The sequence below is a fragment of the Vicia villosa genome, unplaced genomic scaffold (assembly GCF_029867415.1).
Source record: "Vicia villosa cultivar HV-30 ecotype Madison, WI unplaced genomic scaffold, Vvil1.0 ctg.000024F_1_1, whole genome shotgun sequence".
Lineage (NCBI taxonomy): Eukaryota > Viridiplantae > Streptophyta > Magnoliopsida > Fabales > Fabaceae > Vicia > Vicia villosa.
Window position 1 is genome coordinate 2,156,140 of NW_026704956.1, and position 14,186 is coordinate 2,170,325.

The 14,186-nt window shown below is 36.8% G+C and overlaps 2 protein-coding genes across 2 annotated transcripts; both read right to left on the minus strand.

The window, feature by feature from the left end:
- Nucleotides 1–339: 339 nt before the first annotated feature.
- LOC131622101 (uncharacterized) lies at nt 340–1,132 on the minus strand. The gene has a single exon (XM_058893152.1). It carries the CDS (start codon nt 1,058–1,060, stop codon nt 500–502), a length of 561 nt encoding a protein of 186 aa, XP_058749135.1. The 5' UTR covers nt 1,061–1,132; the 3' UTR covers nt 340–499.
- Nucleotides 1,133–6,396: 5,264 nt separating this feature from the next.
- LOC131622121 (uncharacterized) lies at nt 6,397–7,335 on the minus strand. The gene has a single exon (XM_058893166.1). The coding sequence runs from the start codon at nt 7,333–7,335 to the stop codon at nt 6,397–6,399; it is 939 nt and encodes a 312-aa protein (XP_058749149.1).
- Nucleotides 7,336–14,186: the final 6,851 nt, after the last annotated feature.

Genomic DNA, 14,186 nt, shown 5'->3' on the forward strand with positions numbered 1-14,186 from the left:
TACACTTTGTATCCAAACATGTATAAGAAAAGGTTGATAGAATTTGTTAAAGATCCATCATTATCATTTGTACTATGAATAAAAAATAATCACGGAAACCTTAATCTGCATATAATACAGAGAAGAAAAGAAAATCTTCAAAATAAAATCAAGCTATAACAAACTACTACCATAATTTATCATATATCACAATTGCTTCCATTTGTATGTTCAACATTAACATATACATATCACACATAATAATTTAAGGCTTCATCATTGAAACCATCAACACAGAAATCCAACATCACCAACACTAGGGTTTTGCAAGTAATAATCCTAAAACATTGCAAATACATAGAGTTCAAAAGTAAACATGTAATAAAGGAACAATCAAAGGGTACATAGAAGAGTTTGCACCTTAAGGTGTTTCTTTTACATTAAAATTCGACTATAATTATTAACAACACATAAACCACACGATAATACTACGAATTACTAAATATACATTTATAAATTCTCATACCGATTCCTTAGCCGGCGGTGCGGGAGCAGCAGCAGCGACTTCAGCCGCCGGAATCTTGACGTAACCAACTTTCTTAGGGCTTTCAATCTCGTCGTCGGAGAATTCACCGTAAGCGGCGGAGCGGAACTCATGGCGGGCCGTGAAGACGGACCAGACCAAGTACATGGTGGCGGCGGTGAGGGCCCCACATCCAACTCCGAAAAGCAAGGCGAGTGCGACGCTGAGGATATCCTTAGTACGATCGCGGAGGGAAGAGAAATCGGCGTCGGTTGAAAACCCTAGAGGGCCGCGTGGATGCGACGCGTGAGAATGGGATTCTAGGTTCTGGTGTTGGATCGGGCGATCCAGGAAGATTCCGTAGGGTTTGTCGTTGGTGATGAGAGGGGAGATGGATCGGATCTCGGTGATGGTGGCGAAGGTGTTGGAGGAAGGGTTGCGGAAGGAGTAGGAGGAGATGATGAAGGTGCGGCAAGGGCGAGCGGAGACGGTGGCGGCGGAGAGAGCGAGGAGGAAGATTACGGCGGCGGCGACGGGGAGACGGAGGAGAGAAGCCATGGCTGAGAGAGACGGAGGAAATTGAAATTGAAATTGAACAGATGTATTGTTTATTTTTGTTGGTGTGAAGAAAAAGAGAGAATAAAAGGGAAAAATATGAAAATTAATGGAAGACGACAAATGCTGACGTGGATTCCCAAAAATCTAGTCTACGTCAACAGCTGAATATAAAAAATACCGTTCAAAAAACAATCTCCTTTTTATAAAAAAAAATAAAAATTTCCTCCGCTTAGTAAGGGATTTTTTTTTTTTTAATATGGACTAGAATAATATAAAAGAAAATTGTTACAGGGACATAAACCAAAATCTTATCGAGGAGGAATAAACTTAAAGAAAGGCAAACCAAGTCTATTCTTTACAAAATCAGCCCTTAAACAAACAGGGACGAAGAAAAAGTAAGTAGTATCATTAAGACTAAGCCCTATGTTAGCAACACTATCTGCACAAGTATTCCCTTCCCGAAAAATATGGAAAACCACAAAATTTCAATTAGCAACTATATTTAGGGGTGCTCAAAACCAAACCAACCCAATAGAAAACCGCAAACCAAACCAAATCAAACCGAAACCGCAAAAAACCGCATTTGGTTCGGATTAGTTTGGGCCATCTTTTAACAAAACCGCACGATTCGGTTCGGTTTGCGGTTTGTATTTTGAAAACCGAACCAAACCGAATCAAACCGCATTATGTTACGACATAACTTTTACTTTACTCACATCTAACCCAAACTTAAATCTCTTATACCTTAGCCTTATGATTTAGAACAATTTTCTCATCCTTACACATATGATTTTAGTGCCGATCTTCTCAAATCTCTAATAGCATTATCGCGCCTTCTTTGCCACATACATCTTCCCGTTTTTACTATAATCTATACTCTCTTATATTCTTTCTTTTTCACCTTCTCATTTTTATGCAAATGTTCCCTATTTCAGTTTTGTTTTTATCGCATATCTTCTTCTCTAATCTCTCAACTCTTTTATTTTTTCTTTTTCACCCTTCACTAATCTCTCGTCTCTTCTATTTATTTGTTTCATTCTAATAATTTTTATATTGTTTTATACTATTATTTTATGTTTATTATTCCACTTTTGTCTAATTTAATTTTTACATATTAAATAGAAAGTTGTTGTCAAAATATGACGAGTTTTGTTGTTATTTGATAGTGTATGAATGTCTAAATACAAAATTATGTTGTCATCTATATGGATATGTATGGTTCAATAATATATTTGTAAAAAACCGAACCAACCGAATCGAACCAAACCGCATTAGTTTGGTTTGGTTTGGTTCGGATTTTTTTTAAAAGCCAACCGAACCAAACCAAACCGCACAACTTTTTCTCTTGCGGTTCGGATGATTTTTTTCGTCAAAACCGCCCAAACCGCACCGCGAACACCCCTAACTATATTTATACAATTCACCCATCTATTTCTAATAGTCCACGGCACAACAAAAGGGGACTTGAACGCTTTAACCACCATCGTTGAATCCGTCTCTAACCAAACAAAATTCCAATTATTCTCATAAGCGAACTCAATAGCAATCATTGCACCCGAGAGTTCGGCCATGAGCGAATTGGAAATTCCCAAAGAAGAAGCAAAGGCTCCCAAAAACATTCCATCACTATTTCTCACAATACCACCGCAAGCTGACAAACCCGAAGAAGAAGACGAAACACCGTCACAGTTAATTTTTATCCAATTTCTTGGAGGCGGCTTCCAAATAACCTCCATAATAACAGGAGCTTTAGGAGGACGGATAGAGACTTTGAAGCTTTTGAGAATGATGAAATCATGCACATTCAAATGCTTCGCCGTCGAAGAAGCACTACCAGCCAACGAAACCGCATCCATAATGTAAGAAGTGGCAGCAGAAAAATTCATCCCAGCATTATGGAATCTAAACTTATTTCTAGCCAGCCAAATAACATTTAAGACATAAATGACGGCAGCCCAACAACCGATTTGCATTGACCAGCCCCATATTTATTGCAAAGACTCCAAACATCATTCCAGCTAAGAATAGGATAGGAGAAATTAAGTTTTAAACCTAACCAATTCCAAAGTTGAGAGGAGTAGTTACAGCCAAAGAAAAGGTGGGATATCGTTTCTTCTGCCTCATTGCAAAGATCGCACCGAGAAGGGAAAGCAAAATTTCTTTACCGCCATTGTTCGTCTGTAGGGACTTTGTTGTGTAAGAGCTTCCAAACAAAACACGGCTTCGAGGGTGGAATTGATTTGGACCAAAGCCACTGCCACCAAGCCTTATGCAGCCCTTTCGGTCTCTTAAAGTCATAAGCGATTTTAGCAAAGAATTCTCCAGTAACAGAATGCATCCAAACTTTCGAATCGGGCCGAAGGTCGAAAGGTATGTGGCAGCTTGAAATTCTCTCCTTCAGCGCAATTGGAATACAAGAAACAAATTTAGAAAAATCCCATCTGCCATCTGTTATAATACTGCTGACTTTTTGATCGATGATAGCAGCCGCATACGCCAACTCAGTATGCAACGGGCTGCCACACCAAGCATCATACCACAAACTAATGCTAGTACCGCAACCCATAATCCAAGAGGTATTGTTCTCCATTGTCGACATTTCCGCTATAATGCTGGCCCAAATGGAAGAATAAATATGATGCTTGATGATTTTCTGATTTCTGAAGACTCTCTGCCTAAGCAACTTTGCCCAAGGTTCAACAGAATTATGTAAATCCCAAGCCATCTTAAGGTTGTATGCATCATTTAAACTGATGAGAGACCGAAGTCCAAGCCCGCTTCGGCTAAAGGGAAACACATATTCTTCCAAGCCACCATTATGATTTTATTCTTAGTAGTTTCGCCGCTCCATATGAATCTTTTCACCGCACGCTCAACATCCCGGATAAGATAAATCAGCCATGAATAAATAGCCATGGAATGAATGAGCATACCTTGGATGACAAATTTCACAAGCTCCACGCTACTGGCGAATGATAAAAGAGCACCTTTCCAAGAAGCTGCATTTGAATGATTTTATCCGCAATAGGACGAAGATGAACCACTTTAGGTTTACCTTTAAAGATAGGAACTCCAAGATAAACAAACGGAGAAGTGCCAATTTTGAACCCCGACATGTTCGCCAAAATATTCAATCTGGAGACAGACAAAGAACCACCATAAAGGAAGGACTTATTACAGTTCACATGCTGCCCCGACACAGTAGCATATTCTTCAAAAGCATAGATTAGGTTCTTAATGTTTGAGAACTTGCCTCTACAAAATATGAAGGCGTTGTCCGCGTAAAGGATATGAGAAGGCACAATAATATTGTTAGGACCCTTGATAAGATCTAGCTTCTCCGATGAAACAAGAAGCAGAATTTTCTACTAATCACCTCTTCTACAAGACAGAAAAGCAGCGGCGAAAGTGGGTCCTCTTGCCGGACACCACGAGAACAATTCGAATAACCATACAACACTTCGTTGATATTAACTGACAGGTGGGCAGATTTCAGAATTTTGTCAATCCACAAGCAAAACTTCCCATTGAAATCGAATTTGTGCAACACTTTCATACGGAAACTCCAATCCAGGGTATCAAACGCTTTTGCAATGTCTACCTTAAGCATCACATTTCCGCACCAAGCCTTAGAGTCTAACAAATTAAACGCCTCCGACGCCAAACCAATGAAATCATGAATATGCCTACCTTGGATAAAGCCTCTCTGCTCCTTTGAAATAAGAAAAGGCATAATGGAAGCCAAACGGTCTGCCAAAATCTTTGTAATAATTTTGAACTTGAAATTCGACACCAGAATAGGTTTGAAAAGATCCAATGAATCTGATCCTTTGACTTTAGGGATAAGAATAATACTGTTTGCGTTAAATCCAGGGAGCAACCAGTCGGAGATGAAGAACTGAATCACCGCATTTGACACATCTTGCTTGATAATATCTCAATAAGACTGAAAGAACACCGCTCTGAAACCATCAGTGCCTAGGGCACTACCTCTATTGAGATTGAAGACATCATCAGTAATCTCTTCTTCCGAAGGAATAGTAGTCAGAATTCGATTCGTTTTGTCATCCACTAATGAAGGAATAGCATCATCAATCATTTTAGAGTCTTGCAAAATAGAATGGTTAGCAGAAAACATCGATTTGAAATAGTTAACAGTGAAATTTGCAATATCCTTTGAGTCAGTAATAATGGTGTCTCCATTTCTAAGCATAGAAATCGGCTTAAATTGTTGCTTGATTTTAGTGACACGGTGAAATACGCCGTATTGCGGTCTCCCTCAAGATGCCAATTAACTCTGGATTTGTCCCTCCAAAATTGCTCCTCCACATCCATAGCTTTATTGAGAGAAGCTTGAGCATCAAATTCCTGCTGCTTCAGAGAGGCAGAAATACCATCTGTTTGGATGCACTCTTGAATCCTAATCAAATTATCTTCCGAATTTCTAACATTTTATGTGACATTACCAAACACAAGTTTATTCCACCCTTTGAGATCTTTCTTAAGTAGCTGTAGCTTCTTATTCAAAACATACATGGGACAACCAACGATATTTTGCGACCAGGCCGAGCAGATCAATTCCTTGCAATTATCATGAAGCGACCAGGTGCGGAGGAACTTGATTTGGGATGTGACTTTAATAGAATGAATATGAAAATCCAGCAGGAGCGGATAATGATCAGAACAAATCTTTGGAAGCGTGGAAACAGCAATGCTGCTACAAATATCCAGCCACAGAGAATTACCTATGCACCGATCGAGTCTTCTCTCTATAAAGAAGGGTGGGTCCCTTTTATTAGACCAAGTAAACTTGGCACCAATAGTAGGGAAGTGAAAGAGATTATTGCAATCAGTCCAACTAATGAAATCAGCCATCGGCTGCTTAGCCGGATTGTTTCGGCCCCGATGCTCAAACGCTCCCATAATAGCATTGAAATCCCCAAAGAAGGCCCAAGGAAGAGGATTAGAAACCTGAATATTATTAAGATCCTTCCATAACTCCATTCTTTTAATCATGCTGGTAGAAGCATAAACGGCAGCAATGGCCATCGAGCGGTTATCCAAGCAAACCGAAAAACTAACAAACCGATCTGTTATGGCAATAATGCTTAGAGTAATAGAGTCGTTGCAAAGGCACCGCATAGACGGCAGAGTTGTCGTACTCGAAGCAAAAAGATTAAAACCTAACCTAGAAAACCAATGTTGAGGGAAATTGGCGAAATCAATTTTAGGTTCCGCAATTATTAGAAAATATGGCTTGTGAATATTGATTATTCTCTTCAAGGCTAATCTAGAAGAAGCATTAGCCACACCCCTTATGTTCCAGTAAACACACTTCATGAGGACACTATCTTTGGTCCTGCTTGAGACCTTGATGGCTGTTTCTTTTTTACTCTAGTTGAGTGCTTCTTTTTGTTGAGAACGGAGACCGCATGTGTGAAAGCTCCTTCTACATGTTCATCTTCCTCTACAAGGTTAGCCCGGGATTTCTGAAGGAACTCGACTCCTTCATTAGAGTTGGGAACAAAATCCTGTGTTGCATCTACAAAGTCTGAGAGTTGAGAATCGTTGTGCCGCGAGGGGTGCGTAACAAAGTTGAGAGAGTTATTAGGGACCAAAATAGGATCACCATCAACCAATCCATTCTTCAATGTTTTAGCTTCAGATACAACAACCACCAGATCCTGATTCTTCAAACTATTTTTAGGAGTATTTTCACCATCATCTGCTACAACATCTAAGCGAACATCCTTATCATGTTGGGAAACACCCTTGTCAAAATGAGTTGACTCCGGGGCATTCTTTTTCTGCAAAGGAGGTTCCTGCGGATTTGGAGCAGAGTGGTTGTTGGGGGATCTTAGCATTCTGCAATTTTGCACCACATGACCCGTTTTTCTGCAATGACTGTAGAACTCGGGTAGGTTTTCATATTCAATGTCCGAAAAAAACGTGAAGCCTTCTCTTTCAACTAAAACATTGTGATTCAATGTACATGTCAGATCCATATCTATCAAAACTCGAACAAATTTCCCAAAGGTACGGTCCATTCTAGACTTAGATGCTGCAACATCCATACAAATCGGTGTACCTACGCAGCTAGCAATAGCAAAGAGAATCAGCAGCCTCCAGTATTCCTGAGCCAACCTATAAAATCTAACCCACACTTGAGCAGAAGTGTTGTTTTGGACGGATGGATTGAAATCCCTAGTCCAAGCAAACAACTTTAAAGAGCCTGAATTTAAGCTGATAGCTCCCAGTGTTCTAACCTTGAGCATATCTTCTACACCTGAGAAAGTAAATTCCTAGTATCCTTTGCCTAGTGACTGGACACCCCAGTTATTCACATCTGACCAAATAAGAGCAAGCTTTTTTCTGAGCTCAACAACAGTAAGTGGTGTAGTTCCCTTTGGCCATAAAACTCTCCCATGGAGATTGTTCTTGCATTCATCTATACCTGCTTTATACTCTTCCCCCAGAATGGTAATAGAAGAGCGGTCCTCTTTGACAACAGGTTGAGGTAGCTGCGATATGGGGATATCACAAACCCCTTTCAAAGCTTGAGCGAAAGACTTCACTGGATGAGGTGTCAGGGTGTTCGAGGGAGAAGGAGAAGTAGCATGTACCGCTTTAGGGTTGGGGATTGATTTGGTTTCTAGAAACAAAAAATCAAGATCCATGGCGAAATATGGGCAATAGAGGAGTGCCTTTGGCTAGGTCATTCTCGCTTGCAGTTCTGGCGAGAGTTTGTGTGGTCCACCTTCTTAACTTCCAATTACCTACAAATTCTCACTTTCCAAAATAATGAATTCACACCACAGTAGTAAGGGATTTCGATCCTCTCATTTAATTTTTTCTCTCAAACTATTTTCTTTATAATTTTATCTATGTCTCACTTTAGCATTTTCACTTTCTTTTTCTTTTTTTATTCTTAATTTTATATATTCTATTACATTTGTTTTATTGGAGGAGAAAGAAGCATAAAAGATGATTCATGATCCTTTATAAGACATGTAGTTTTTTTTTTTATAAAATAGGGTGTAGAGGTGTTATATACTACAACATCTTATTCATATATACAAAAAAAAAAATTAAAAGGAGGGAAATAATTGTCAACACTTCAAGAAAAGATAAAACAATACTAGTAAAAAGAAAGATAAAAATAAACTTCCTAAAAAAATGGAAATGGATTCACTGACGTTTACGCGCGAACTACACAGTGCAATTTATTAGTTTTGGTCTGTTAGATAAATCTAAACATCTAAATAATTCCACGTGTCCACCTTGTAATTAGAAAATTGAAACACATCCGTCTCTCACCTCTCTTTCATGGTTGAAGACTCTTTTTTTTACCACCATATGAAATTGCTCGTCTTGAACGATTGGTTTTGCATCTTCATACTGTAACACCCTTCTAAACCCCCGATAAATTAAATAATATTTTCAGAGTAAACATGTAATTAAGAGCGTTACAATTATCTCATATAAAATAAAACATCTGTCATGCTGTTCTGAGGAACATAAACAATTGCAAACATGTTTAAAACACAGCGGAATACTTTATTAGTTGAATATTCAAAACCATCATCTACCACGTTCAAGGCATAAACAACATTATTCAACAACAAAACCAAAACTAGAGTTATCATCCAACTCTAAACGCAAACGTCCCCCAGTGTTACAAGACCAGAGCATGACACCGACACAACCGAACTAAACGAAGTAACTCTATGAGTTATCCCCACCCAACACAAGCCGCTAATCCTTAATGTGAAAAATAATCAACAGTAAGGGTGAGTCTCATTCGCAATTAAACAATGTTATTAGTTCATAAACGATAAAACATCAACAGTATAATATTCATCCAACATCGACATATATTTAGGCTATACACATATACATCAAACACACAACATTATAACATTGGACAACTTCCATTCATGTTATAATGAATTAAACACCTAATGCAATGCAACTACATGCATGTGGTACCAATCATGGGTTTAACCCATCTCACCGATCCACCACCGTCAAGGATACAACTACTTCTCTCACTAATTCCACACAGTGGGAATTAGCTATCACTGATCCCTCTCCATCTGGATACAGTCTACATATGATTCAAACAAATGCATGTCTCATCTATCACATGCAAATCACCAATTTAATCATATGCACAACATTGTCATAATTCAACTCATCACACTGCATAATGACAATGACACAATCCACAATCGAGTACCAAGTACAACAAACCAACACAACAACAAGGAGTTACGTCATCACCATATCACGTAAACACACATGGAATAATCAATTCACAACCAAATGATACTCATCACAACATAATATATTCTCAGCACCTCAATATATTATCACCACAGTAATACCGATTAAGATGAACAACATCATCAAAACTAACTCACCAACATACACCGAATAGTGAATTCATATTTTAATATCATTCAACAATCATGTAATACTTACATCACACCAAACACAACATCAACATAGCAAATACATTGCCGCAACGCCACCGCATAAATGCAACTATCACTTATGCGTACAAGTATAATTCACCACCAAAAATACCGGGTTTTTAAAATAAAATCGAGTTAATGCTCTTTAATCTATTTTATTAGATAGGAAATGAAATTATCGACCCAACGCCGAAAACGGCACCCAAAACGGATTTACGGTTCAAAAGATACGGATTTTTGAAAATAAATATTTTTCGTAAAAGCTGCAGTGTAACGGGTTACGAAAAAGTGTAACGGGTTATGAAAAACAAAATTTCAAAAACAGTTTCAGCCGTATCGGGTTACAGAAAAAGCGTAACAGGTTACGAAGAACAAAATTTCAAAAACAGTTTCAGCCGTAACGGGTTACAGAAAAAGCGTAACGGGTTACGAAGAACAAAATGGGTTACGAAGAACAAAATTTCAAAAACAGTTTCAGCCGTAGCCGGTTACGAACAATACCGTAACCGGTTACGAACTCGTAACCAGCCCAAAAACCCCATTTTTCACAACCGTAACCGGTTACAAGCCCGACCGTAACCGGATACATCACCTGTAACAGCAAAAAAAAGCACTTTTAACAGCAACTTATTTCCATCCAACACAAACCAAATCGAATCATTTCGATCATACATGAAAAACAGAATCAATTCACAATCATTACATGTTATTTCATGCCTCAACAACACATCTAAACATAATCAAACATCACAACAAGCATTTACACATAATTTATCAATTTGAACCTGAATGTCAAAACCCCAACCTAGAACATACCTCTCTATTGAGTCAATACCATACAAATCTTAATCCTATCATCTACAACCCGATAATAGAGGTTAATCGGAAGAGTCACTCCTTACCTTAGCCAAGAATCTGGACTTTTCCCCTTCTTCTCCATCAAACCCGTAAGCCTTTTTTCTCCAAATTCAGCAAGAATCTCCAATCTTCAAACTCGCTTATCTCCCTTATCAAGAACTTCCCTGACACAAATTAATATATCAAATCGAAGGAAATTTCGTGTAGAATCCGAATCTTCAAGAATTACCTGATTTGAAGCTACGAGCAGAAAGTTATGACTCATTTTGTGAGGGCTGCACCATGAATACGAAAATGGCTTTTGTATATGAGTTCTTCTTCTCTCCCTCTTAGGTTTTCCTCCTCTCTTTCTCAATTTCCTCTTATTTCCTTGTTTTATGAAAACATAACATAATTTAGTAATGGACTCAACAATTTAACACCCTCTCATTACTAAATATCACTTGCCTCAAAGACCAATATTCCATAATTCCTCCAATTAGTTCAACGAAAATACTAAATAATTCCAAATAATAATTTAATTTCCGATTAAATTAGAATTAGAAAATATGGGGCGTTACACATACTCACCGTTAGTCCAATTTTTTTTTGAAAATTTAATATCTTGAAGGACCATAACAACAAAATTTGAAACAACAACTAAAGGTTGCTCATTTTTTTATGTTGCATCTACATACTCAGAATCTTGTGAAAGTATCTTCATCTGTGAATTTTTCAATATCATTGTGTTCCTTGTTAAAATGTTGAACAAAAACCATCATATTTTGAGACACATTTCTATTAAGTTCAACCTAAATAATCTCATTTGTATTTTCATAGTTGATATTATCATTCTCAAAGATATTAATTTCATTCAGATTTATCCATAATGGATTCTATGTTACTTGTCACATTATTCCTTGCATCATACTTAGACTTTTGTTTTTAAATCGCTCATATCCCCTTTTCTAATTTTTTGAACTCAATTTTTTTCTAACATTCAACTGATTGCACTGTGTGATATGATGTCATATAGTGTGGCAGTGATTGCGAAAATTGAGAAGATTATCATATACAACACCTACATGGAATGCATAACCTTCCCCATTTCTCTCTTTCTCCTACTCTCGAACTGGTACTTAGCTTTTTATTAATATTTCAAGACTCTCTAATCAGATTCTGACCATAAAATCTAGAATCTGATTTAAGGTAAGTAACTTGAAGTAGATAAAAGAAATATCAGATTTAGAGAGTAAGAGAAAGAGAGAAACAAGCGATATATTTTGATTCCTCCCATAAATCAAGAGTAGTCATGTCCCCTTGCACTTCCAAGGGCTTCACTATAATCACAACTGATTACAAATGTTCAAGCATACAAGCAAGAGATTTTCTATGCTCAAGCACGCAAGCAAGAGACTTCAAATAAGCACATAAGAAAGAGACTTCTGATGCTCAAGCACAAAAGAAAGAGACTTCTTACAATCTAACTTAGATATGAGAGATTGTTTAAGAGCTACACTTGATATACAATTAGAGGTGTAAAAAGAATACAAAACAAAAGACTCTTTAGACCTAAGAATTTCTATAATATACAAGTGTTAAGAAATTCTAAGTTAAACTTGTGATTTTTATTTGACAGAGTAATAGCTCTTGGTCTTCACTAGCTTGTGATTGATTTTTTCATTGGAATTGTGACTTATTTTAAAACAATAAATGTGATTGGAAGTGTTTTGTTTATGACTGCGGTGATTGGTTGTGGGATGTCGACTTCCAAGGTATAGATGTCGATTTCTAGGAAAAAGTTGCACTGGGTAGTAATTAGGCGAGAAGTTGTAAATTAGGACTGTTTAGCTTTGAACTAATACTGCTGATAGTGGATTTCCTTCCTGGCTTGGTAGCCCCAAGATTCGGTGTTGTTGCACTGAACTGAGTTAACAATTCTTATGTGTTATTTACCATTCTGCAAGTGTTTTCGGCATATCTTTCTGTTTGGTAAATATGTGTCATGTCATCAGATAATGTCAAGACATTTGTCCTGGCATTGTAGGTTGAGTTGAGACATTGATCTTATCTTGTGATTTATGCTGGCTATTATTCTGAGATGTCTCTGTATGCAAAACTTCATATGAATGCTATTATTATGTATCATGAGAAGATGCCATAACATCTGTGTTGATGTCATGTTCTGATGTTGAAACATCAGTATTAACATGCGGTGACCCTGTACCAGAGAAATTTCAATTCCTGAGAAGGTTACTTCTCTGCCATTTCAAGTAGTAACAAAAGCGAGGAAGACGACACTTTGTGTTCATATGAAGATCTGGATACTTACCCTTAGATCTGTGGAAAATTCTTCTCCTCTTCCCCTTTTCATTTAGAATTTGTTGTTCGTGGCACTACTACAAAAAGTGCTTTTAACCTCGGACGCGAAATGGATATAATCTCGGTTACACATGCGAAGTAACGAATGGCAACATGAAAAGTTGTCATTTATCACCTCGGTGATTTAAAAACCGAGGGGAAAAGTGGCACTAGTTATGAGTTCGATTCCTAGCAACTGCATTTTTTGGATTTTCAAAATTGCGCTATGTTTTACCTCGATTTTTAACAATAACCGAGGGGTAAAGTCATGTTTACAAAATTTTAATTTTAACCTTTTTTTTACGTTTTAATCTGCAAAGCACTAATATTTTTGACAACTTCTAAATCTTCCTCACCATCATCAACAACACCTATAACAACAACAAAAATAAAATCAATAGAATCCTTAAACATTAAATCTCACAACAACAAAAATAAAATCAATAGAATCCTTAAACATTAAATCTCACAACAAAAACAACCATAACAAAATCCATGAAATCTTTAAATGTTAAATCTCAACAACAACAACAAATAAACAGAATCAATAGAATACTTAAACATTAAATCTCAACAACATAAGTAACAACAACAACAATAATAATAACAACAACAAAATTCATGAAATCCTTAAACATTAAATCTTAACAACATTAACAACAACGACAAATAAACAAAATCAATAAAATCGTTAAATACTAAATTTCTATAACAACAACAATATTACACATTTTACTTGATACAACTACAACTAACATTAAACAATTTTAACAAGGAAATACTAGATAAAAGATTACATTAAGAAACTAACCTTGAAATATTTTTCGTTCTCTTGCTTCCATTATCATTGTTTTCAATATGTTAAGTTTAAATTTCCAGCACTTTGCATCCAAGATGGATAGTTGTGGCATACACGTTTTGATAGGCTAGTGAGAGTTTCACGCGGATCACTAATGTTTCACGTGGAATGATAAGTTGGCAATGTCTTGACCATTGTTACTTTATAAATGGTCTGCAAAGATTCGTTACTTAATTTTTCATCAAATTGGTCATACATAAAAAAATAATAAAACACGTTACTTTACCCCTCAGTTTTTAGAAAATCCGAGGTAATATGCCATAAAAAATTAAAAAAAAAATTAAAGGTGATATTGGTTACGGGTTCAATCCCTAGCAACGGCATTTTTTGAATTTTTAAAACTACGCTACTTTTTACCTCGGTTTTTAACAAAAATCGAGAGGTAAAGTCATGTTAAAAAAATTAAAAGGTGATAAAGTTTAATTGTTGGGATTCAAAGAGATGTCCTCTAAATACTTTACCCCTCGGTTTTCACAAAACCGAGGTAATAGATCATACAAAATTTAAAAAAAAATTAAAAGGTGATAAAATGTATTTGCTGGGATTCGAAGACGCGTCCTCTAAATAGTTTTCCCCTCGGTTTCCAGCAAAA